Source organism: Chlorocebus sabaeus, chromosome 3 (assembly GCF_047675955.1).
Source record: "Chlorocebus sabaeus isolate Y175 chromosome 3, mChlSab1.0.hap1, whole genome shotgun sequence".
Classification (NCBI taxonomy): Eukaryota; Metazoa; Chordata; class Mammalia; order Primates; family Cercopithecidae; genus Chlorocebus; species Chlorocebus sabaeus.
In genome coordinates, this window is record NC_132906.1 from 941,644 (window position 1) to 968,983 (window position 27,340).

General features: G+C 37.5%; 1 protein-coding gene and 1 pseudogene across 6 annotated transcripts in view; one reads left to right on the plus strand and one right to left on the minus strand.

Moving 5' to 3' along the window:
- ZMYM2 (zinc finger MYM-type containing 2) overlaps window positions 1–27,340 on the minus strand; it is a 127,206-nt gene that overhangs the window by 13,978 nt on the left and 85,888 nt on the right. For all 6 annotated transcript variants that reach the window (XM_073012772.1, XM_008021677.3, XM_037986926.2 and 3 more), the window contains 9 exons: window positions 22,067–22,232; window positions 21,361–21,395; window positions 14,257–14,386; window positions 13,447–13,562; window positions 11,793–11,964; window positions 10,005–10,130; window positions 7,927–8,021; window positions 5,616–5,784; window positions 5,246–5,397 (listed from right to left, as the gene is read on the minus strand). In XM_073012772.1, coding sequence (XP_072868873.1) covers window positions 5,246–5,397; window positions 5,616–5,784; window positions 7,927–8,021; window positions 10,005–10,130; window positions 11,793–11,964; window positions 13,447–13,562; window positions 14,257–14,386; window positions 21,361–21,395; window positions 22,067–22,232 — 1,161 coding nt within the window. The remainder of the gene's footprint in view (window positions 1–5,245; window positions 5,398–5,615; window positions 5,785–7,926; window positions 8,022–10,004; window positions 10,131–11,792; window positions 11,965–13,446; window positions 13,563–14,256; window positions 14,387–21,360; window positions 21,396–22,066; window positions 22,233–27,340) is intronic.
- Window positions 61–2,961, plus strand: LOC140710612 (KRR1 small subunit processome component homolog; annotated as a pseudogene).

Sequence of the window (27,340 nt, forward strand, 5' to 3'; positions counted from 1 at the left end):
CCAGGTAAAGACAAGAGAACTTTCGAGTTTACTTCCAGCTCCACCAGAAGCAATTTGAAAATGGCGTCTTCCTCTCTGAACCGGCCAAAAAAAGCAGCTGTAAACAGTGAATTTCATAACCAGAAGTGGAAGCCAGAGAGACCAAGATGAATGGGAATTCCCTACTGTTCCTGATGGTTGGAAGGAACCAGCTCTTTCCAAAGAGGACAATCCCAGAGGACTCCTGAAGGAAAGCAATTATGTAACTCTGTTCCCAAAATACAGAGAGGCTTACTAGAAAGAGTGCTGGCCAGTGGTGCACAAAGCCTTGAATGAACATCAATGTTAATGCAACCCTGCCCTGGATCCAGGGCGGCATGACTGCTTGAACTGAGGCAGAAGAATGGGGTCTGGAGGCAGAGAAATTAAAGTCATTCATGGTGAATCAAGGGAAAACACCTGGTCTGGGGGCAGGAAACCTAAGGCCAATTAACACCAATTTCCTAAAGTTGAACCAAAAAGGAAAACCCCATCTCCCCATGCCCATAAAGCAAAGGCTGCTCTCCCTACAATCCTCTTCCTTCCGCCAGGTCTCAGGTGGAAAGAGGGAGTGCCCTGGACTGGCCATGGGCCAAGCAGGGACCATCCCTTCATCTACACAGGGGGCCAATTCACCTCAGTCTTTTATTAGTATTAGACCAAATCCTTCATCCAGATAAGGGTAACCGATAAGGACCTCAAAAGGAGTACTTAAATCCCAGAAGACTTTGTAACAGCCCTAGAGTCACCTGCTTGGGTCCATTCCCACCCTGTTCAGTGCTTTCTTGCTTTAATAAATTCCTGCTTTCCCTGCTTTGTTCCTTTGTCGTTTGTACATTTTGTCCAATCCTTTGTTTAAAACACCAAGAACCTGTACAATTTACACTCATGGCCTTACTTCCGTTAACAGTAGTACAAAGAAGACGACTTGTACTAAAAAATACAAAAAATTAGCTGGGCATGACGGTGGGTACCCGTACTTCCAGCTACTCAGGAGGCTGAGGCAGGAGAATCGCTTGAATCCAGAGGCAGAGGTTGCAGTGAGACGAGATGGTGCCACTGCACTCCAGCCTGGATGACAGAGCAAGACTATCTCAAAAACAAAACAAAACAAAACAAAACAAAACAAAACAAAACAGAAGACTTTTGATTCACATATCATCACTGGGACCAGAGATCTAAAACAGTTAGCAAGGAGTGTTTCATTTGAACAGGCAGTACGAACTCTTCCAGATGATGTTACACGTAACATCATTAAAACAGGTTATTTAGTAAGAAATAAAGAGATTTGTAAAAAGACAACGGCTTATTGGTCTCGAAGGATCAACACTGAAGAACTCTTAATGAACCTGTTCCATTATGAAGGAGGGAAACATAGTTTCAGTCACTGAACCTTTTAGTGGCTTAAAAATGAGGTTTGAGACTGGCCAGGCGTGCTGGCTCACGCCTGTAATCCCAGCACTTAGGGGGCCAATGCGGGCGGATCACGAGGTCAGGAGATCGAGACCATCCTGGCCAACACAGTGAAATCTCGTTTCTACTAAAATACAAAAAATTAGCCAGGCGTGGTGGCGGGCAGCACCTGTAGTCCCAGCAACTTGGGACTGAGGCAGAGGAACTGCTTAAACCCGGGAGGCGGAGGTTGCAGTGAGCCAAGATTGCACCACTACACTCCAGACTAGTGACAGTGCGAGACTCCGTCTCAAAAAAATAAAAGGTTTGAAAAGTAGTCCTATATACTATGAAGAATATGCATCCTATTTATAATATTAAAACCTTAATGATTAAAAGAGTTGGCAAAAGATTCTGAATTTCAATCAAAAGCTGGGAGAGATTTTTGCCACAATTCAAACATACAACTATGAATAAATGCAAGGAACCAAAGAAAAAAAATGTTAAGAAAGAATATACGCCATTCCCACCACCACAACCAGAAAGTCAGATTGATAAGAAACTGGCTGTGAAAACTTTTTGAAGGCAAATCAGAAGCAGTAGCAGAAAATGGAAGCAATAAAGGCTGAAGAGGCAGAAGCTCTCGGTAAGAGATGGGCAAAGAAGCAAAACGTTAATTTAAAAAACCAGATGTGAAACCTAAGAAAGCTTCTACTGAAACTAACATTCATGTGGCCAGCATCAAACAAAAAGTTAAGTAAGCAAAGAATAGGCAAGTTGGAGCTCTTACAGCTGAAGAAATTATGATTAAGATGGAAGCAGATGAAAAGAAAAACAAAATAACGTAAAAGAAAAAAAAAGTAACATACCAAAACCCCTTGACTAGATCTTAGGAAGCGATCTCCTTTTTGTAAAGGACTTTGAGATACCAGGGCATTAGTTGCCTTATTTGTGAGAAATAATATTCTGATCACTTTTTTTTTTCTGAGTTTTTCTTGTTGTTGTTGTTCATAGAACAATGTTCTTTATAAATATGAATTATCGTTAAAAAACAAAACTCTGAACTACTTATTATGAACGTCTGCAAAAATCATCAACAATATATTTGCACATCTAATCTGGCAATACATAAAAAAGATAACATTATCCAATTGGAGTCTATCCCAAGAATGCTAGGCTGGTTTAATGTCTGAAAATTAATTTAAATTCATACCATTATTAATAGGAGAGGAAAAATCCGTATCTTAATAGATGCAGAAAAGGAAGTTGACAAATTCAAAAAGCATTTATAATTAAAAAAAAAAAAAAACTCATCAACAACAAAAAAAAGCTAAAAAAATCCTTGGTCAACTAAGAATGGAAGAAAAGTTTCTCAACTTGGCAACAGGAAGTTACCAAAAAAACCCCCAAAAAAACAAAAAAAACCCTAAAGGGTGCATTGTACTTAATGGTCAAAGACAAAATACTTTCCTCTGCGATCAGGAACTAGGCAAGAGTTTCTGCTATCACTCATTCCACTCAACACTGTACCAGGACTAGGGTTTGGGTGGCAGGAGAGAAAAATGGCGGAAGGTTTTAAGTAACGCAGTGAAGCCAAGCAAAGAAAGATCAGAAAGAGGCAAAACTGTCCTTATGCACAGGTGACATGATTGTGCATACAGAAAATTCTAAGATATATTTAAAAAGAGCAAAACAAGACCACCTACTAGAACTAACAGTGAACTGATGAAGATACAAAAATCAATTATATTTCTATATGCAAGTAATGCCAGAGGAAACAGCTAAAAAGAGCAAAAAGCATGTCTTTAGGGAGAGGAACTAGGTAGACTAGAGATCAGTGGGGCAGAGAACCCCTTAGTTTGTTGTTTTTATTGATTTTAAAAGTTTTATTATCTAAATACATTTTTAAGCCTTGTTCTACCAGAAACTTCTTCTAAATGAAATTCCATACATAACCCAAAACACAGCCCCCAAAAAGCAGGAATGAATTAAAACAAGAGGAGCCTAGAACTCAGCCTCTCTCTTCGTGCTGAGTTAATCTGGCGCGACCCAAGTGCTCTCTACAGCACTTTTAAACCAGTTGCTCTAGATAACAGAATTATTTCTAAAATATAAACGTTCTCCTTAAAAAAGTTTCACCACCATAAATAAATATACACACACATTCAAAAGCAGTAGAAAATGGGATCTAGAGGTTTATTGTGTAAAAAGTCACAACAATCATCCAACTCAGTGAGTGCCTACTATGTGGACAGTATGTACAAGAAAGAACAGTAAGACCTAGCTTCCCTTTGTTAGTAAGAGGATTTATATGTAATAAAATTGTTCTGAAACTCGAGGACTAAGACAATTTCATCTATACCTGGTACAGGATAAATGCTATTCCTACTCTCCCCCTCCCTCCTAGGTATAATAAAAGAAGAGGAGGGAAAATACACACATGGGTCTTCAAGCCCTCAGCCAGAACCACCAGAGTCACATGTTTTGGAATTCATAATTGTCTGGATTTTACAGGGGAAACGGGGCATGTACATAATTATAATACATTAATATTCCTAGAGTGGTGTGGGTAAACACTCTGTACTCGTTTAGAAACGTTAACAATTCTATAGTAAGTTCTATGGTGAATGTTCTATAGATGAGTATTAACACCAAGAGTAATAAAGAAAACAATAGCTTCACAATCCTTTAAGTTAGGTTTTACTGTTGAGTGTGTTTTCATGAAAAAAATTCTGGTTTTCAGAGGTTTGTGGAATGGTGGACCTATATTATCATCTAAGCATGAGGCTCAATGTACACGTAAACCTATAAAACGATAAAAAAGTACACCTATTCACGTATCTTTTAGGATGTTACTGCAAGATATGTGATGGTCCCTGAATATAGTGAATCACAGCCATGCACTACATATCTGCACCACCACTTACAGAATCTTAAGCAAATTTCTATCCTAAAGAAAAAGTAAATAAAACACAAATTAGGACAATTCTAGTTTTCTTCAGTGATTTATTTCATTATCTAACACCTGTTAGCAGAATAAAATGAACTTTTAGGCCTACAAACAAAACTCTGAAGAGATCTCCCCTGTCATCTACTGTATTTCAAAATACATAGGATGTGAAGTTGGAGATTCTTTCTGACTTCTGGGCACAAATCTGTAGAATTTGTTCAGAACTAGAGGTCATTATTTAAAGTTGATCTCCATGTTTACTGTAGAAAACAAATCCATAGACATGTCGATGAAGTTTATCTTTACCCCTAAAGAACGATCTCTTCTTATGAAATAGCCAAAGAATTAATGAGTAGTTACACCGTTTAGCAAGACAGACACATCAGCAGCACACAGTGAAACAGACCTATCTACAGAGTCAGGACATTTTTCTGTTTACCTGTAGATCAACAGGGATCTACAGCCAGATCTGGCTACATATCATGCCTTATAATGTGAATTCATTTATCTGCAACGGTAAGCAAAGAATCTCATCCTGATTATCATTTTTATATAAATGGTGGCAAATATACAACTTTGTAGATGTGCTAGAAAAGATGCCGAAGTTTTGAGTGATCTGTCCATATCCTATTTTTCCCATAAATTCTTTTTGGTTTTGGTACAAAGTTTTGGAGAACTTGAAGGTTTTTAGGAACATATATATTCCATTACAGAAGAAACACAAAGTAGCTAATCCTTTATAATATCATAATATTTCCAAATAGACTAAATTTTTCTTTGTCTTTCTTGGTAAGTCAATAAAGGTTCCATAATGCTACAGGAACAAGAACTGCCACAACTTTTCTTATTAATGTTATACTTAAAAGCAGCCATCAAATTACTAACCTCCTGTATTCCAAGGCAAAGGTAATAGATGCTGTCAGGTGCATAATTCTCTCCATTTGGCCGTCGGATCTCATTGACAAAATGAGCTAACCCATAGTTAAGCTCAGCTGTGGTGTGAGAGAGTAGATCCTCTTTTAACTTTACTGATTTAGCTAAAAATACATAAAATAAAAATCAGTAATTGTTATTATTTACTGTCTTATTAAGGTTAAGAACTTTCTGACATTCTTTGTAAGAGCTCTGAAGTAAAATAAAATGCATTCTTACAGGTATTTTAAGTTACATTTATGTTTTTTAAATTTAAAGGTACGCCACAACAGAAATCTTGATTTTAAATAGGACTTAGGAGAAACAAAATTAAAACACTTACAAGATTTTAACTCATCTAATACCAGAAGATCTTCATCAAGTTGCCTAGTTTTGACCCAGTGTTTCCATGCATTTACGCCATACGTGTATTTGAAAGGAAAGCTGCATTCTGAATTGTCAGAACTATCGTCATGAGACTGGTATCCTGATACAGCCTTTCTCTTGGCTCCCTATTAGTAAAAAACACCGTAACATCTTTTTTAAAGCCTACATTATTTCATTACTTTATACAAGCCATCTCTCAACAAAGGCAAATTACAATCGACCCTTGAACAACATGGGTTTGAACTGCAGGGGTCCACTTGGACACATATGTTTTTCTGTGTGCATGCCTCTCCCACCTCCTTCTATCTCTTCCAACCGTGCCACCTGAGACAGCAAGATCAACCTCTCCTCTTCCTCCTCAGCCTACTCAACATGAAGACAATGAGGACGATCTACTTCCACCTAATGAATCGTAAATACATTTTCTCTCCCATATGATTCTCTTGATAATTTTCTCTAGCTAACTTTATTATAAAAATACAGTATGTAACATATAAAATGTGCATTAATCAACTGTTATCAGCAAGGCTTCCAGTCAACAGTTGGCTACTAGTAGTTAACTTTTTAGGGAGTCAAAAGTAACACATGAATTTCTGACTGTGCAGGGGGTGCTCAGTGAAGAGTAGGCTACTAGGACTTAAGTTTTTAGGGAGTCAAAACTTATACACAAATTTGTGACTGTGCAGGGGGGATCAGAGCCCAACCACTGCATTGTACAAGGATCATCTGTAATTACAAATACAGTTACTTCTTTAATCTGTAATAAAAATATAGTAATTTGTTTAATCTGTCATGAAATTAGAAAAGAAAAAAATGAAATACAGGTATTTGCTTTGAACTGACTGGTATTCCTGAATCTGACAACAGTTAGTCAATATTTCAGAAAATGTGATGTTTCTACATAAATCAGTTTGTGCAACAAAATCATATTAAATTCTGTGGTGAGAGTCACCAATGATGAGAAAATAAATACAAGACAATTAATAAACTAATAATCTAAATATTGCTGTAAGAGAGAAACTGAAGAACTTTTCAACAACTCCACCTTATAGAGAGTGACACTTAACTACTTTTCACTTTTTATTTTATTTTATTGTTTTATTTTTGTTTTTTAAGACAGGGCCTTGCTCTGTCATCCATGCTAGAGTTTTGTAATCACGGTATTTCCCCTGCCAGGTAAGTATCCATGCTGGAGTTCTGTTTTGAGGTGAGGTCTTGCTCTGTTGCCCAAGCTGGAGTGCAATGGCACGATCATAGCTCACTGCAGCCTGGATCCTCCTCCTGAGTAGCTGGGACTGCAGCCACGTGGCACCATGCCTGGCCAATTTTTAGAAGTCTCACTATGTTGCCCAGGCTGGTCTCAAACTCCTGGGCTCCAGCAATCTTCCCGCCTCAGCCTTCCAAAGTGCTGGGATTACAGGTGCCACTGTGCCCGGCCCCCTTTTCACTTTCCTGATGGCATTGTTCGCAATGCAAAAGTTTTTAATTTTGATGCAGTCCAGTTTATTTATTTATTTTTCCTTTTCTTCCCTGTGCTTTCGGTATCTTACCAAAGAAACTGCCTAACATAAGGCCATTAAGATTTAGGCCTATGTTTTCTTCTAAGAGTTTTATGTTTTTAGCTCTTACATTTAGGTATATGGCTCATTTTGAGTTAATTGTTGTGTCTGGTGTCAACGAGAAGTCCGCCTTCATTCTACTGCAAGTATTCTCTCCCTTTTCAGGTTTTTTTTTCTTTCTTTTGGAGACAAATTGTGAAACCTATCATTCTTAAGGTATTTTTAAAACCTGCTTTATGTTGGAAGTCAGAAACACAGAAAGTTGGCAGAATACCATAACAATTACAGTTGTTAACGCATGTAGATTTGGTCCACTGAATGGTCAAACTGTCCAGCATGTCTTTCTATGTGTGTATGCCTAAAAGACACCAGAAATAATAAACTGTATACTTCAACCCCGCTGATAATCTCATCAGAAATAACGATGGGAAAAAACAGCTCCCTAGAAAACAGTCTAAATTTTTGTGAAAGAATTGAACTTACTACTTTAGCAACTGTTTTCTATTTTGACCCTGCATCAAGAAAGTTTAGTTGAGGTATCAACTAAATCTGAGATATTTTTATTACTTAAAAATAGGTTACCTCTTAAATTATTTTCCAGCCTAGAAAACAGAGTATGTTTCCATATTCTCAGGCACACTAAAAGACCACTGTATCCCTGTTTGCCTGTAGAGAGAGATTGTTATATAGGCTATTAAGTGAATGTACCTTTTTTTTAGATCGAGGTCTGGGCTGTTCCTCATATTCCTCACCAAAAACAGGTGGTAATAAAAATTCATTTTCCATATCAAGCTCCTCAGCAGCTGACAACCAAATCAGAACTTTATTTTAAATGAAATAGCACAGGGTTATGTTACATAAACACAGCCAACAAATAACCACAGGATGCAAACCAGCATTCGTACATGGGGACAATCTGGGCTGGGCTGGGGAGTAAATGACTCATTGTATCTAACGTGGTTTGTAAGTTCTGACAAACCCTGTTCAAACTCCTAAAAACATATAAAATGAATATCAACACAGAATTTTCATGAAAATGTATGATATCAGAAAAATTACTACAGTCTGGAATCCAATTATAAGATCTAAATAGTATCGGTACAAATCTGATTCAATCTATTAAATGTTTTTTACAAAAACTAACGTTTTACATTCTACTCAGGGTGCTCATTAGCCATCCATGGATTAAGAAAATAATCTTTTTTTCAGCGCCGGGTGCGGTGGCTTATGCCTGTAATCCCAGCACTTAGGGAGGCCGAGGCGGGCGGATCACAAGGTCAGGAGATCGAGACCATCCTGGCTAACACAGTGAAACCCCATCTCTACTAAAAACACAAAAAATTAGCCGGGCATGGTGGCGGGTGCCTGTAGTCCCAGCTACTCGGGAGGCTGAGGCAGGAGAATGGTGTGAGCCTGGGAGGCAGATCTTACAGTGAGCTGATAACGCGCCACCACACTCCAGCCTGGGCGATAGAGTGAGACTCTGTCTCAAAAAAAAAAAAAAAGAAAATAATGAAAAGTGACATGCTTATTTTACAGAAGACTTGAAAATAATTTTTCCTTTGAAGATAAACTTAATTTTCAAAGGGATCTTAAAAAAATGCTACATATATATACAAAATATATATATATTTTATATATATACTTTTTTTGAGACAGAGTTTTGCTCGTTGCCCTGGTTGGAGTGCAACGGCGCAGTCTTGGCTCACTGCAGCCTCCACCTCCCAGGTTCAAGCAATTCTGCCTCAGCCTCCCAAGTAGCTGGGATTACAGGTGCCCACCACCACGCTCAGCTAATTTTTCTATTTTCTGAAGAGATGGGGTTTCACCACATTGGCCAGGCTGGTCTCAAACTCCTGACCTCAGGTGATCCACCCACCTCGGCCTCCCAAAGTGCTGGGATTACAGGCATAAGCCACCGCACCTAGATGCTAACAATTTTTTTAAATTAAAAAGGACACAAACACTTCTTTAAACTTTCTATAATGAATTACTTCTAGAGGTTTTTTTTTTTTTGAGACAGGGCCTCACTCTGGAGTGCAGTAGCACAATCTCGGCTCGCTGCAACCTCTACTTCCTGGACTCAAGCAGTCCTCCTGCCTCAGCCTCCCGAGTAGCTGGGATTACAGACATGCACCACCATCCTGGCTAATTTTTATATTTTTTAGTAGAGACAGCATTTCGCCACATTGCCCAGGTTGGTCTTAAACTCCTGGGCTCAAGTGATCTCATTCCAGAAGTTAACTGTTAAGGTGGGTTTTTAAAAAAATAAAAATAAAAATAAAAAAAGTTAAAAAAAATATGAACTGTTAAGGTGAGTTTAAAAAAATAACAATAAAGGCCAGGCGCGGTGGCTCAAGCCTGTAATCCCAGCACTTTGGGAGGCCGAGACGGGCGGATCACGAGGTCAGGAGATCGAGACCATCCTGGCTAACACAGCGAAACCCCGTCTCTACTAAAAACACAAAAAACTAGCCGGGCGAGGTGGTGGGCGCCTGTAGTCCCCGCTACTCGGGAGGCTGAGGCAGGAGAATGGCGTAAACCCGGGAGGCGGAGCTTGCAGTGAGCTGAGATCCGGCCACTGCACTCCAGCCCAGCGACAGAGCAAGACTCCGTCTCAAAAAAAAAAAAACAAAAAAAACAAAAAAAACAACAACAAAAAAAAAACAATAACAACAAAAATATGAACACTGCTAAAAGGCAATGACACAAACATCAAATGGTAAATTATCATAACCACAGTTGACTCCATAACTCAATTCCATAGTCATAAAGGCTTTGAGTACCTCTGGGAAAATCTATTTCGATATCCAAATCTGGTTCATATGGTACATCAGGCATGCTGGACTGTGTCTCTGGGTCAGAGTTCTTCAAAAGATCTGAACCAATTATATCTGTTTCAATAATTACACCTGCAATCAATCCACACTGTCATTAGGAATCAAACAGAAAGGCCCAGCGGTGTCTGTATTTAATCTACAAAAGCAAGTCGCTTAATTTTAAATGCAATATAAAAAATAACGTTTAATGTCACAAAAGGGCATATTATATATATAACTACCTCAAAAAGTAAACCACTATAAACCTCATAATTATAATTAGTCACAAGCATGAAAACTTTCAATCCTATAAATTTTATAGGAAGACTCCCTTCAAAAGCTAATAGGTACGCTTTGATAGTAAAACAACTTCAACAAGTAAAGTATTTCTAAAAGCAACTTTTTGTCAAAAATAAACTAATGAGGGTAGACAACTGTAGTTTTCAATACTCTTTGAATTTTGACCTAGGTTTCTCAAGTCGTTCAATATATGCTTACTAACAACTGCCTTTTAATGGTTCGATCAATTGCTTTCAAGTGTTTTTGTGGTAAGAAATGCATTTTATCCAGCACATACTGCAAGGTGATGGCAAGGAACAGAAAGACATCTGTATACACACTGGTTTCACAAAATAATACTTACCCCTTCTATGAGGGATTCACATTGTCATTTTTTTTACCCTGCTCCACTTAGTTTTTCTTTTGTTAAACAAAAACACTGGTTGCAACCCACTAAATTAATTTCACAACGTCTTACCACAGTGCTTCAAAAACACGGTCTCATTATTAAATCCAGAGAAAATTACAGTATTTTGATTGTCCTCTAGGGTAGGGTAAGAATTAGCTCAAGGTTGAAATAGGACTCTGGGTATCGAGAGGGTTAAGGGTAGAAAATAAATATTCGAAGTGACTCAGAACCATCCACAACACACTCATCATGTTACGTACCATGTAGCGCAAGCACTACCCTAACAGAGGCTAAGATAAACTCTGGTGTAGATAATGCAAATTATTTTATTAGTATAAGCAACAAAAGAAATCTAGGTGCTGGGTGTGGTAGCTCACACCTGTAATCCCAGCACTTTGGGAGGCAGGCAGATCACCTGAGGTCAGGAGTTTGAGATCAGCCTGGCCAACACGGTGAAGCCCTGTCTCTACTAAAAATATCAAAATTAGCTGGGCATGGTGGCACGTGCCTGTTAATTCCAGCTACTCAGGAGGCTGAGGCAGAAGAACAGCTTGAACCCAGGAGGCAGAGATCTCAGTGAGCCGGGATCGTGCTACTGCACTCCACCCTGGGCAATAGAGCAAGAGTCCATCTCAAAAAACAAAAAACAAAAAACAAAAAACTAGGGATAACTACTACAAAAGAAGAGTTCTGATCACTATTAGAGTCTACTACAAGTTATTATAGTTTTGTATCTGCAACACTCCATTAACAAGAATAACTCTGAGTGGATTTTACAAGTCAAATCCTGCTTAAAACAGAGACCAAAGACCAAATTCCTGCTTCGGATATGTGTCCGAGGGCACCTGGCTAAATATAGTGTAGATCTCTTAATATAAAATACATATTTGTTACAATGCTTTCCTCACCCCCACATAAACTGAAACAAAATTATATGCCCTGGAAAGTACTGTAACAATACTTATAAATAACCAATGGTAACAATATTCATAAATAACCAATGGAACAATACTTATAAATAACCAATGGTAACACTTATTCGCCAGGTATAATCTAGCGTAGCTCACTGTTGATGTTGGCAGTCTCTGTTTTCCCCTCGTCTTCACTCATCATATCCGTCATTGTAAGCAACTCTGTATCAAGAGGATCTGAAGAAACCTTGCTTTTTAGCTCCTCAATTGCTGCCGGAATCTTCTCACTGCTGTCCAATGGAGCAGGCAGAAAAACAGGAACTGGCACCTAATTAACCAAATCATTTTGAGTTAGGTTTACTAAACATTCAAAGGTATTTTTCCAAATTAAAAATTACTCTGACACATATCTACTTTATTATATCACACTGGATAAAAGCTTTGAAAAGAACACATACAAAACTAAGATGTTAACTGTGACAAGAAAGCCTAGAATACAAACATCTACTTTTTGGAATACAAATTAAAGAAAAAGAATTTTTGAAGTATTTCTGTCCCCCAGGGGACTATAACAGCCAAGCCCCGACATAGCAGTGTTCTAAGTACTGCAAGTGATTTGGGATAAAATAATATTTTATATGAAATTCTACGTTTCAGTTCTAAACCTTATGACTTCACAAATACTTCTTTTTCTTTTTTTTTTTTTTTGAGACAGAATTTCGCTCTTGTTGCCCAGCCTGGAGTGCAATGGCGCTATCTCAGTTCACTGCAACCTCTGCTTCCTGGGTTCAAGTGATTCTCCTGCCTCAGCCTCCCCAGTAGCTGGGATTACAGGTGTGCGCCACCGCGCCCGACTAATTTTGTATTTTTGGTAGAGACAGGGTTTCACCACGTTGGCCAGGCTGGTCTCCAACTCCTGACCTCAGGTGATCTGCCCATGTTGGCCTCCCAAAGTGTTGGAATTACAGGCGTGAGCACATGGCCCACAAATATTTCTTTTGAAAATGAACCCAAATATAAAACTCAATATGCATAGAGCAGGCACAGACATCTGCAAAATGTTACTCGTGAGGATGAACATATACATACTTACACACAAAGCAATCAATCATGACAACAGAGACACAACCAAATCTAAGTTAACTGTTGAAGAAAGGTAAAGATGGTTTTATTAGCTTCATTAAACTAGTAACTGCAACTACAGTTATCCTCAGAATTCTAGGGGATTGGTTCCAGGACCACCTGTGGATGGATACCAAAGTCTATGCAGACTCAAGTCCCACACCCCTACAGTCAGCCTTCTATACAGATTTCACATCCTCAAATATTTTTTTTTTTTTTTTGAGACAAAGACTTGCTCTGTAGCGCAGGCTGCAGTGCCGTGTGCAATCACGGCTCACTGCAGCCTCCATCTCCCACCTCAAGCAATCTTCCTACCTCAGCCTCCCAAGTAGCTGGGACTACAGGTACACGCCACCGTGCCTGGCTAATTTTTGTATTTTTAGTAGTGACGGGGTTTCACCATGCTGCCCAGGCTGGTCTTGAACTCCTGGGCTGAAGATATGCCTACCTTAGCCTTCCAAAGTGCTGGGATTACAGGCAGAATACTGTATTTTCAGTCCGTGTTTGGTCACGGATGTGGAACCTGCCAATATAGAGGGCCGCCCATATTTATTGGAAAAAAAAAAATCATCCACATATGTGGATGCATGGAGTCCAAACTCTTGTTGTTCAAGGGTCAACTGTACATTGTTTTCCCAACTGTGCCTGCTAAATCTCAAAATGAAAAAGAACTTAAAATGTGACTTACAGGAACAGGAACTGTAGTAGGAACAGGAATATTCTGACTGTACATGTGCATAGGAACTGGGATATACACAGGCACAGGGATAGGCACTGGAACATATTCTGTCTTCCAAGTATCATCTAAAAACACAAAACATATTTAAGGAGCAACGTTAACTAACACTTATATACAGGTGTTTAATGTTAAAATAATTTGATCAAGAAAAATTTAACTACCTCAGTAGTTAAATTTAACTACCTCAGAATTTAGAATTTAGAATTTCTCTAAATTCCCAGTTTTTACAAGTTAGGTAACTTAAAAGAAAGCAGCAGCTGTTCTAACTTACAGAAAATACAAATAGAATTCAGGGATTTTTTTTAAAGAAAGAAAACATCCTTTAAAAACACTATATAGTTCCAGATACCCTACCATACTCTCCTCAACAACCTCCCCAAAGACTTATTTAATCAAATAATTAGAATACAGATAACACTGTGAATTTGATAAAAAATACATGTTTGAATAATTTCATCTCATTCTGACAGGAAGGAAACAGAATCGTTACCATTACGAATCACAGGGAAAGAGGAAATTTTTGATAAAGTATTTTTTCACTTTGACATAATTTGTATTCTAGGCCTTTATCAGAGATTGATCATAATGATTTAAAATGAGATGCTGTATTCTCCAGGTAATATCTAAAATTAGATAAGCAAAATCAATAGAAAATGACAAATTGACCAAATGAATCTATCCTGGAGGCTGTTCCATTCAAGAAAAGCATGTAAAGATGAAGGTATGGGGAAGTATTTAAGTCACATTGTCCTAAGTTACCTGTCTGACAAGATTTGGTCTGCATGTGAGGTTTACAGTAAGTAGCTTTTGTCATTGTTAAAGGTTTGCAAAGAACTGCTTTGTTCTTCATCTCTTTGTTAGGTGTTGGAGAAGGGGGTGGTGCTGAACCCTATGGAGAAGCAAAGAGAAACAGTTTTATTTTTATGTCTAATTTTCAGTTCTTCCTGGTGTCAATGAAGGATTTTCAGTACTAAGAAGGGAACACACAAAAGCAGAAGAGGATAACCAAATTATGCTATTATCACTATGTTCACCACACTCTTAATCTATAAGGATCAATATGAATCTATCCTAACTACTAGCAAAGTGGTAGCAATTATTCATTCTATAGATTTATATCACCTTCAAAGGATACCATTAGAATGATTAAAAAAAAAAAAAAAAAAGACAATCTAACTTTTAAGTACAAAATCAAGGTTGCAAACCTGAACTATGAAAACACTTAGGCACTTTTAAATTTATTTCAGAAAAAGAAGATCTTACAGTTATTATGGCTCTCTGATACTCTAGCTCCCTCTGCTGGATAAATGGCATCAAATATGATTATAAATTTGAAAAGAAAAACGAAAACAATTACCAAAGATAACCTCAAACTTTAAGTTGTATATTTCCTGTGGCCCAGCAATGGCAATTTCTGAAACCTATTCTACAGATGCACTCTCTCAGACATTTCGCACTAAGTTCACCGTAGCATGATTTGCATTGCAAACAAAACAAAACCCCACATAAATAAAATCTGAAATAAGCGGAAGATAAGAGCATAAGGGAGGAAAGGTAAGGTACTCTCCACATCACCTATTGATATGGAGAAAATGTAGGTACATAATTCAGAATAGTTGTGTTCTATACAGTTGCCCCAAACAATGACTACTGAACGGCTGCTTCAATGGGAAATACAAGATTAGGTTCCTGTGAGCCTCTGGTCACAATATTTTCATCAACTGATCAATACATAATTTTGTTAAAGATACCTCATACAGTATTTTTTTATAATAAAACAATATTTCATTAGAGCATTTTTGTGTAATACACTACTGAGATCAACTCAAACACAGTACAAATACAGCACACGCACACTGTACAGCACTCACACAGCACACGCACACTGTACAGTTCACCACACACATACTGTACAGTGATCACATAAACACTGTGTTTACGTGTGTACATAAACAACACACACTGTTTACTGTGCCTTTATGCAAATAAAGTCCTAAAAAATATAAACAAAAATCACGCAGTCAAAGTTTCACAAAAGCTGGCCGGGTGCACTGGTTCACATGTGTAATCCCAGAACTTTGGGAGGCCGAGACAGGCGGATCACCTAAGGTCAAGAGTTTGAGACCAGCCTGGCCAACATGGTGAAACCCCATCTCTACTAAAAAGTAAAAATATAAATAAATAAATAAATAACTAGCCAGACATGGTGGTGCCCACCTCTAGTCCCAGCTACTCTAGAGGCTGAGGCAAGAGAATCGCCTGACCCTGGGAGGCGGAGGTTGCAATGAGCCAAGATCATCCCACAGAACTCTAGCCTGGATGACAGAGTTAGACTTTGTCTCAAGAACAAAGCAAAAACAAAACAAAACATTAACAAAATTTCACTGTGGATGGAGCTGCAGGATGTGTGATGAGACACTGAACTGTGTGGTCTGACCTCTCAACCTTGGTGTGTCCCATGAAAACCGAGGTTTTAGAACTGGCTCTTGTGCCTTGTTGACAGTGTCAGTGATTTTCTTACCCAAACTGGCTCCAAAAATTGTGTCAGCCTTGGCAGCTTAGCTTTTAACCTCAGATCCTTTTGCATCTCAAGTCATGTTCTCAGTAGCACTTAAACTTGAGACTGTGCTCAAGCATAGGGCCATTTTTCTGTTTTATTGACAATTTTTCCCAAGACAGAATTCCATTCTGATATCACCTTCCTCCATGTTGCCAAAGCCTTCTATGCTCATTTGCTGTGTGATGCACATTGTGTTTTTAACATGGTTCTTTATAATTTCTGTAACACCTTTTCAGTTTGATCAAACATTTTCCCAGCAGTTATCAACAGCCTGCTTGATACCGCCCCCAGGTTGTGTGGCCATAATCAAGAAGACGCATATTGTGACTGCTTCCAGGAGTCTATCCATGGTGGTTTCCTTGTTGGCATCGAGAGCCTCACAAGCCTTGTTACAAAGCTCCCTCATGTGGTGCACCGTGAAAGCCTTTAAAATGCCGTCTGAGGGACTGGAGAAGAGACGCAGTATTTGGAGGCATGAAAATAACTCCTACATTGGGGTGGGCACTTTCAAGTTCTTCATGGCAATGAACTGGGGCATTATCCACAAATAAAACTTTGAAGGCTAAGTTTTCATCCTGAAGATAGTGTTCAACTTTTAGGATGAAGCAGTGAAGCCAATCCCAGAATATATTGGGCATCATCCATGCTTTTTTGTCCCACCTCCAATGGAAATGATACATACTTCAGATTTTTCCCTAGAGGTGCTCAAGAATTTTGAGCTCTGTATATCATTAAGGGTTTGCATTTAAAGGTGCCCTTGGCATTGGTATACAATAACAAGCTTGCATACTCTTTGGATGAATTAAGGTCAAGGGCATTTCACAGGTTCATATCCCAATGACCTTGTAAAAATAAGCCAGTCCCATTAGTGCTGAAAACTAGCTCTTCCATATAACCTTTCCCTGTATAACACTTTGCAGGTATTCCTCCATAGTATCTTGATCTGCAAAACTCACCTCAACTTCAAGTTTAACATGTTTCATACCACATGGCCTTAAAATGTGGAAGCCAGCTAGCTCTCACATAGCCAAGAAAGGTTTAACATTTTCCTAACCCCGATTAACCTGTTGTGGGCTGAAAGCTGTTCAGTATGCTTTTTAAAAAAAAAAAAAAAAAAAAAAAAAAAAAAAAAAAAAAAAAGGTCATAATCTCATGAATCCATACATTTAGTCATTACCCTATCTTTCCTTAGCTGTACCACAAACTAGAGATGTTACTATAGCAATCAGGTAGACTGGCAAATTTCCTCTTTCTTTTTCTAGATGTATGGTAATGATTCATTGATACTGAACTTACACCAAGAACATTATAACTTCATGCCTAAATGAAACTTAGTTCTAACAGTATTTTCTCCATAAGGTACATCAGAGCTTTCTTGCTCTTAGTGACACTAGACAGCACTTCAATTTAGTGACACTAGACACCACTTCCTGGCCCTTCTAAACAATAAAAATAATCAACAAAAACCACAAAAATGCAAACAACAAAACAACCTGACACTCATTAGACTAAGAAAAGGACACCTGTTTATAGTATGAGAGCTGAAACACAAAGGCACAGCATTGCTTTGTGCTACTTCAACTGGGAACATGTACATTGGGTAACTCAAATTTCTCACCACTCTGCACATCTACAAATGCCTGTTAAAGCACCTTAAGTATTGATTTAGGGGTTACAAATACATTTTGGTGGGTAGGCAAATTTGAAATCCATGAGAATGAGGACTGACTGCACAATTCTCTCTCAGTATGTGTGGAGGATTGGTTCTAGGACCACCACCATCCGCCAAAGCCCTACCCCTACTCCTCATACCAGAATCTGTACACACACAACTCCCACAGTCAGCCTTTATAGAACTCACCCATATGAAAAGTCTGCCCTCAAATTTGCCTTGCAAATATTTTATTTTCCATCCAAGTTTGGTTAGGGGAAAAAACAAAAAAGCCATGTGGAAGTGGACAAATGCAGTTCAAATCCATGTTGTTCAAGGGTCAACTATACTTAAAGCTACCGCTGTGTGACCTCAGGCAAGTCACTCAATCTCTTATGCCTCAATTTCCACCATAGTATAATGGAGAGAATAACTTAGCAAACAGTATCTGTTACATACCAGGCATTAGGAAAGTTTGGTCTGAACTGGAAAATACTCTACATCCCAAAAGAGAGGATCTAAAGTCAGAGATGTCCTGGGACTGCTCAATGCTGCACTTCCTGCACTCTGCAAATACTACTGTATGTCAATAAACTGTGCCACTTGGTGAAAATCTACACTTGAACCCAACTTGTTTTTTAGAATGTTTTCTACTTTTTAGTCAATAGACAGGGTCCAGTTATTTGTGTATGCTGAAGTAGGACCCAAAAGAATAAAAATTATAATGACAAAAGCCACCATCTGTTGAGTATTTGCTAGACGCCAGGGACTATGAAAAGCACCAAATTCTTACTGCACACTCCTAACACCACAAAAGGTAGGACTTTTTATCACTCCCATTTTACTTACGAGGAAACTGAGACTCAGAAGTGATACAACCTGGCAAGAGGCACTGAGCTAAAAGTTCTGAAATCAGGATTCAAGTAAGATTCATCTGATGTCAAAGTTTCTGTTCTTCACTATACATACTGCCTCTATGAAGTCTGGAACAAAACAGCTATACCATGGTTTAGTATTCATCATGAGGTAGGTACTACATTCATCTTGATTTTTCAAATAAACTTACAGAAAGAACAGTGAAGTAACTTGCCCAAAATTACACAGCTAAGCTCCTAGCCTTTGAAGTTTATGGGTGGAGAATTAGAAGATTCCAAAAGCTTACAAAGAAGAAAAGATGGGAGAGGACTTTATATGACAAAAGGCAACAGCTGCAATGGCAGCCTTACTTATCCTTCCCTATCCATAACGCTTCCTCTACCCTCCGCCATACAGTCCGGTTCAAGTCCCTCCCTATCAATAACGCTTCCTCTACCCTCTGCCATACAGTCCGGTTCAAGTCCCTCCCTATCCATAACGTCTTCCTCTACCCTCCGCCATACAGTCCGGTTCAAGTCCCTCCCTATCCATAACACTTCCTCTACCCTCCGCCATACAGTCCGGTTCAAGTCCCTCCCTATCAATAACGCTTCCTCTACCCTCTGCCATACAGTCCGGTTCAAGTCCCTCCCTATCCATAACGCTTCCTCTACCCTCCGCCATACAGTCCGGTTCAAGTCCCTCCCTATCCATAATGCTTACTCTATCCTCCGCCATACAGTCCGGTTCAAGTCCCTCCCTATCCATAACGCTTCCTCTACCCTCTGCCATACAGTCCGGTTCAAGTCCCTCCCTATCCATAACGCTTCCTCTACCCTCCGCCATACAGTCCGGTTCAAGTCCCTCCCTATCCATAACACTTCCTCTACCCTCCGCCATACAGTCCGGTTCAAGTCCTTCCCTATCAGTAACACTTCCTCTACCCTCCGCCATACAGTCCGGTTCAAGTCCCTCCCTATCAATAACGCTTCCTCTACCCTCTGCCATACAGTCCGGTTCAAGTCCCTCCCTATCCATAACGCTTCCTCTACCCTCCGCCATACAGTCCGGTTCAAGTCCTGTAGGAGGAGAAAAATATTTAATATCATGCTAATAGAAAGGGTTTCTGGTCAAACGCACACACCTTTGAAACAAGGTTGAGGAGTTGCCTTATAAATATAAGTATATAATAGGGAATAGTCATCTTTCATACCCTCAGCAGGGATGAAAGTCTCTGGTATTAAAATCAAATAATTCAAGTGAATACTTTACATACTTCCAAAATTATCTGATTTTAAAATGTTATTATTTCCATAAGGGGGCGTATGGATAGAGAAAGCAAGGAAAAAGTATTCTTACTTTTCTAGGATTCTGTCCAACTATTAACATCAAAAACAAACACTGAATAGAATAAATGCAAAAATACCAATTTTCATCTACATCAGTGATTCTCACTTCTGGTTACATATTAGAATCCTGAAGAACTTTTTTTTTTTTTTTTTTAAATGGAGATGGAGTTTCACTCTTATTACCCAGGCTGGAGTGCAGTGGCACAATCTTGGCTCATTGCAACCTCTGCCTCCCGGGTTCAAGCGATTCTCCTGCCTCAGCCTCCTGAGTAGCTGGGATTACAGGTACACGCCACCACGCCTGGCTAACTTTTTGTATTTTTAGTAGAGATGGAGTTTCATTATGTTGGCCAGGCTGGTCTCGAACTTCTGACCTCAGGTGATCCACTTGCCTTGTTGCAGGGATTACAGACATGAGTCACTGTGCCCAGCCAGAACTTTTTTAAAATACAGAATTTCTGGGTTGGAGTCTAGGCACTGGAAGGTTTTGAAAATTTGCCGGGTGATTCTAATGAGTAGTCGGCGTTGGAACCACCGATCTGCTCTTTTGTAACATAACCAGAACTAGCCCAGAGACTTCATTGCCGATAATGACTCCTGAAGAGCTTCCCTCGGGTAAGGATACGAGCAATACCAGGACCCACCGCTGGTGACAGCTGTAAGATGCAGCAAGCCAAGGCCAGGCAGTGCCCTACCACTCTCCGGAGTGGCAAAAGCATTGCCTCTTATCTTTAGTAGTCATTAGTAACATCAACCTATAAAACTCTTAAAATGCTGACAAAAGTAGAATTTGATATATCACACCAAAAGAAAAATAAATACGAGGAAAAAAAATCCAGGACACATTGTGTATTTCCCAAATTTTTAAACTCAAAAAATTCTAGCCACCAACATGTATCTTCAGATCTCTACTTGAAAGATAAATGCATAAAGCCATCACTGATCTGCCTCAGCCTGTTCCTTCAGCCTCATTTTCCATTATTCCACCAAAGACCCCTTCCACCTTGGCTCTAGTAAGTAGTTCTGCCAAATACACATGTGCTTAGCACTTTATTATTCTCCTATTTTTCATGCCTATCTGGCAATCTTCTACTCAACTGTTTACAGTCAGCTTATTCGTATCTTTCAGAACAAATACAGTCATTTCAAACATACTATTGCCATTGTCTTAAAGATGCATCCATTATGGAAACATCCATCAACTCAAACATCACTTATGTCTATTGTCCCACTGTGAGGAGAGGCTATAATTAACTCTCCTTTATTTCCTTGGCATGTATGACAGTCTCTGGTATTAATATAATTCAGCTGAATACTCCACTGTCTCAGTTAAGCAAAAAAAAAAAAAAAAAAAAAATTACTGTTATGATCACATTAAATTGGCCTAATTATTTTTTACCCCGTATTAAAAAAATCACAATTTAGCACTCCATTTCACCAATACTTACTGTCATTTTGGTTCGAGACGTCTGACAACCCTGATCTAAAAAACATAAAAAATTTAAAATAAGACAAATACTCTTTCTTCAGAATTTTCTAAATCCCTATTTCTCATTAAATTTCACTAATTTAAAACGTGACTAAAGAAAATATTTTAGACATTTTAAGAATTTCAAATTTGTATAAAGTATAGAAATATACAGGTAAATAAATTAATCCTTTTTTCCTTTTGTCCCCTCTGAAAGTATACACTGCTTTTGGGGAAATACTATTATATATTCTTAGATTTATATCTTAAAAGATATATACGTATTTTTTAAAATTACAGTTTCTAAAGGGTTTTTGTTGTTCCTCCCAACCTACTCCCTAGCAATTCGATTCGCTAAAAATAATTTGCATTTAAAATTGCAGATGATACATGATAGGCAGATGTCTATTCTTTTTAAAATGTGTTATAACGCTGTTTAGCTTCTACTCACTCTCAACTACACCTTGTTTTCTCAATTAGCATGAAATTTCAAAAAGACAATAAAACAAAAGCAATACATTTATAAAAACAATATACAAGGGTGCTTCAACCCAGAGAATCTACGGAATTTAAGTTGCTGTTAAGCTATCTCCAAAATCAACTATCCATTATCAGTGTTTTGGATTCAGAACTACGTAAAGACTGATTTACAGGGTTTTCAAGTTATCACCTAAATTATTACGTACCATAATGCAAGTTTTCAGGTCCTTTCTGAGTTGTCATGTTGGGCTCATTTTGTTGACAGTAGAAACGCAGTAAGCAATGTTGATCACAGAAATGTTTCATTTCCCCACGCCACTGAACTCGCTCTTTAAGAGTTCCTTGAGATTTACAACAGTCACACCTTGCAGCCTTAATTTAAAAAGGAAGGTTTCAGACATTGCAAATTATTTTTGAAGATTTCCAGAAGTTTATCAGTGCTTATTGCCAAATGTGATAAAACTGTGAGTGATAAAGAAAAACAGAACTATAATATAAATCATTTATAAACAGTAAAATGTACAATAAGTGGAAAAAAAAAAAAAGAAACAATTTCTCAATTGACAAAGTTCCATCCTATACTTACCAGGAGCCAAAGACCAGCATCACAAAGGTAGGATAACTAAATACATATTGGTAGACCAAATCAATGTATTTTAATGTCTTTAAATACTTTTGAGGGCCATATAATATACTGGTAGAATCGTCTCCTACCATTATACTGAACATTTACGAGTAATGAACGGATTTCCCAGGTTTGTTGTACAAGACAAAGGTAATTTTGAAGCAAGCTCTTATGATGGGAAATTTATGGATGTTAACTTGAACTATTTCAGTTTTTCAACAGTTTAATATAAATTTGAAAAGCTTTAATAAATAAATTTATTTAATTTTAGTAACAAGAACTTTGAGTTCATGTTTTTAAACACTCAATGTTTAAATGTTCTGAAAACCAGTAATATCAATAAGACAAGCGATTTGACCTACATCTAGGAAAACAATCAGCCCAATGGGTCCACAACTTAACTTGCAATACCAAAAAATGATACAAGAAAAACAAATTAAAATTCACAGAATGTACTTTATTTTGGTGAATCAATAATCTTGAGACAGATTTTTGTTTTTTAGGATCTTAATTTCCCTAGATTTTGCCCATTTTCACTATTTCTTTTTTTTTTTTTTTTTGAGACGGAGTCTCGCTCTGTCGCCCAGGTTGGAGTGCAGTGGCGCAATCTCGGCTCACTGCAAGCTCCGCCTCCCGGGTTCCGGCCATTCTCCTGCCTCAGCCTCCCGGGTTCCCGCCATTCTCCTGCCTCAGCCTCCCGAGTAGCTGGGACTACAGGCGCCCGCCACTGCGCCCGGCTAATTTTTTCTATTTTTAGTAGAGACGGGGTTTCACCATGGTCTCGATCTCCTAACCTTGTGATCCGCCCGCCTCGGCCTCCCAAAGTGCTGGGATTACAGGCGTGAGCCACCGCGCCCGGCCCCATTTTCACTATTTCTTAACATCTTGACTAATGAGTGTGAAGAAAATATAAACGATATATCTTCAAATACAGAAAAATGATATAATTTCAAATACAGTTCTTTTCATAATTTAAGTTTCTGGTCTAGAAATGAACTACTATTATTTTTTTCAATTACCCTTTGGCTTACCAGCTTTGAAATTTTGACAAAGTAATAACTGTTAAGTATTTTGCAGTTCATAATAATTGTGGCTACAGCTTTCCCTTTATTACTCTAATCTAGAGTTTTACATTGCGGATTTTGAAATTTCTCACGTTACAATTTCAACAGGAATTCTACAAATGCCACGTCAAAATTCCTGGTCAGGAATATTAACAAATGACTATGTTGACAAACAGGTCTTACATAACAAACATACCCCAAGGTTAGAACACAGGCTCTTTTTATTTCTCCAGGTCAGGTATTTCTCCTGCTGAATAAATGTTAAGTGAATGAAGATTTATAGTACAAATTATGACTACTAAGTGATGCCAATATCACGACTCTTGTCCAAAAACTTGTGAATACAAATTTTGTACTGCTGATGGTATTATATGATCATCTCACTAACAACAGCACTTAATATCAACCAAGATCATAATTTCACTCAATAATAAAAAAGTCCCTCTGTTAAATTCTCACCAGCGAGACTGTTCTTCAAAATAACCATAGAATTGTTCCAGGGTTTCTTTTCTTTCTTTCAGTTTCTTTTTCCCTTTTTATAATTTATGCTCAAAAAAAGAGACAAAGCATAAAGGAAAGAAATGGAAGCTTAATACTTTATTCATTGATTCTGAACAGCGCAAGAACCAAAAGTAGAGTTACAGCCTGACTACATTGTTCACTGAGAACCTGAAATAAGAGCCAAACCCGTTGTATCTTCTCTCTATAAATCTTCACAACAGCCCCGCAAAATGGGTACTGCAAACTAAGATCTAAAAAGATTAAATAACTAAGGTCAAATATTAAAAATGCAGAGATGGGATTCAAAAGGCAGACAACCAAGTCAAAACCTAGGCTTTATCCTGTACACTAAGCAATAAAGACAAAATGAGTTACTATAAATGACTAGAGAATAAATATCCTAACAACACAAATAAAATGCTATAAGAAGATTCTCGATTTAACCTTTAAAATAGAAATCTGTATTAATTCAAATCATTACACGTACTATGCTGACTCTTAGTAGTAGTACTGCCATTTATACAATAATTTGGAAGATCAACGGCATAAAATCAAACACATTCCACCTAAAGAATTTGAACAATGGAATCACTTCATCGTTCTACAATCAGACACTTGGTTTTTATAGAACCAATACTTGAAGCTCCCTTCTTCTTTTAAAGGTTCAAAACAAATTTAGATAATTTCCCTCTACCCAAAGAAAAAAGGGGCAAGATTAACACCAATTTACAAATGTAAACAAAATAGGCATGTATTTTTTCAGCCTGAAAAAATAGTGAGAACTCAATACTAATAATTCCAAGTTTAAGGCCACAATCAAAATTTTGGAGGTTGTGAACTTTTGTTTCTTTTACATCCACTTATGCAAACTCCTAGTAAAATGTTTGGAATTCAGTTAAAATATGATGGCCAATTTAAAAAGATCATTAATGATCATCATTCCTTACCAACACCAATACAACTCCACTCCAAGATGCATTCCCTAGCCATTTGCAAAAAATAACTACTAAGACGCCATTAAAAATGAAATAAATGGGACATAAGTCTCTGGTTTTAAAAATACTGCATCATCTATTTTGTGGTTTTCTTGTCATTGTGAAATCAAGAATAGCAAACTAAGGAGGAGGAGGAGAAAAAAAAAAAAATCACAGGTTCAAACAAATCTAAGTAACAGCCAGGTACTAAACTCTGATTCAAAAACCTTAATCCAATCTATCACTAAACAGAAATTTCATTTTCAATAACTGGCAGAAGGTCATTCAGTCTACCCTGACGCAGTCCCTTTCACTTCTTGGATAGTTTCAACATCTTTTTAAGCTTTCCTATCTATGTGTTCCCTATTTCACCAAACAAACCTAATTTTCCAGGGGAGAGCCATGAATACGAAAAAGACAGGGTATTTTACAGACATTTTAAACAGAAATCCTTTATGACTTCTCAATACAGCTTTCTGAGCACAGCAGAGTGATTCACTACCAAAAAAGAACGCAGTGATAAAAGGTGATTGGGTACTATGCAAAGCATAGGAATTCTCTGGTGACCAAAAATATATATTTAAAGCAATATTCAAATATTAAATATTCTTTTCCTAAAATTAATTTCAAAAACAATTTAAAAAATGGATATAGCAGTTTATAAAGAAAAATTATAGAAGTCTAATATTATTAATTTAAAGCCCATCAATCATACTGTTAAGACTATTAGAGGGCATTTGTATTAAGAATTTAACATTGCCACCGTTCGCTACTTCTTTGGAAAACAAATCAAAATCTGTGTTAAAAACCTGTGCAATCGGAAGTAATATGGTTTAAGAAAAGCTTAGGTCTTAATAGACATAGCCTTGGGAAACAGTGGACCTTTTGAAATATTATCTTTACCAATTTATCAAACACCTTCTAGCTATTATTGCATTACAATACTAAATCCTTTTTCTTAAAAACTTTTAAGCTTACACAGATCAAAAGAACTATCTGGTTTTTCAATTTGCCCAGAAACATTTACCTGAGGAAAAGTAAAATCTACTTCTTTCTAAAAAGTTATCTGGGAGAAGAAAAATACATTAGTTCTATTTTCAGCATCTTTTGGTTGCATGATGTCACACGTTTCTTATTCCAGTTTAGAAGAGACAGGATTTAATAAATCTCTTTTTTAAATCTAGAAGCAAACCATGATATAAACCAGAAAACACAGCTCATTCAGTGACTTGTCAAGTAAAAAAAATTTTAAAGCATAAAACTAAATTTAAATAAATAAAAATGTAGAAGTTATTTATACTATAGGTAGTAGTCTCTCAATCTAAAGTGCAAAGATAAGAGAAGGTAAAAATACAATGTGTGTGCATGACCATTTAAGAAATGTTCATGGCTAAACATGAAATAACAGCCAGATTGGCTAGCTGTTGATTTTTAAGTTTCTGTGATGAAGCACTTTTTTTTCCTTTGGCTTGAAGCTTATTTTTCTGATAAGCCGGAATGATTTGTAAGGGTCATAGGTTTTAATGCACTAATATATAAATTTGTGAGTATTTAAATAAAAAAAGATAAATCATAAAAGGGGGAGGACCCCATAATTAGTTTACCACATTTTCAAGATGATATCACGGCAACAGTGAATAGAAGGGATGCATGGGGGGTATAAGAAAATACAATCTGACTCAAGTAGAAAGCACAGAGAATAAAGTTACCATTTGATTACAACAATGGCTGCATGCAGAAAAACCAAGGATGAACGAAGAGAGACAACTCTTCACATTTCAAAGATTGTGGTGCATACTGATTGTATAGAAAAATCAGCATTGCTACTTGCTTTATAAATTTCTACCATGTAACAAAAATAGTCTTACCTTTATTCCTCAGATTAGTATAATACATAATAAGTTATTACGTATATTATACAAAAATCTGTTTAAAATAAGGCAGGAATATATACTGTATTTAAGGTACAGAATACTGACATTAAACATAACTAGATGATTGTAACTTGGTATTTGACTAATGTATTTCTTGTATATTCTGAAAAGCACTGCTTCATTAAATCCTCATCACTAAATTCTGCATAAATGAAAATAGACATAACTATCTTTTAAAATAAGAAGCAAAGTGGAACACACGACAACATCTACAATAACATGGTCTTCTGCCAAAGAACATACCTTTGCTTCCCAAAAAGGGAAACAAATCCCAAACTTATCTATATACATATATATATTTTTAAATTTAGAGACAAAGTCTTACTGTGTCTCCCAGGCCAGAGTGCAGTGGTGTGATCAGAGCTCACTGCCACCTCAAAAA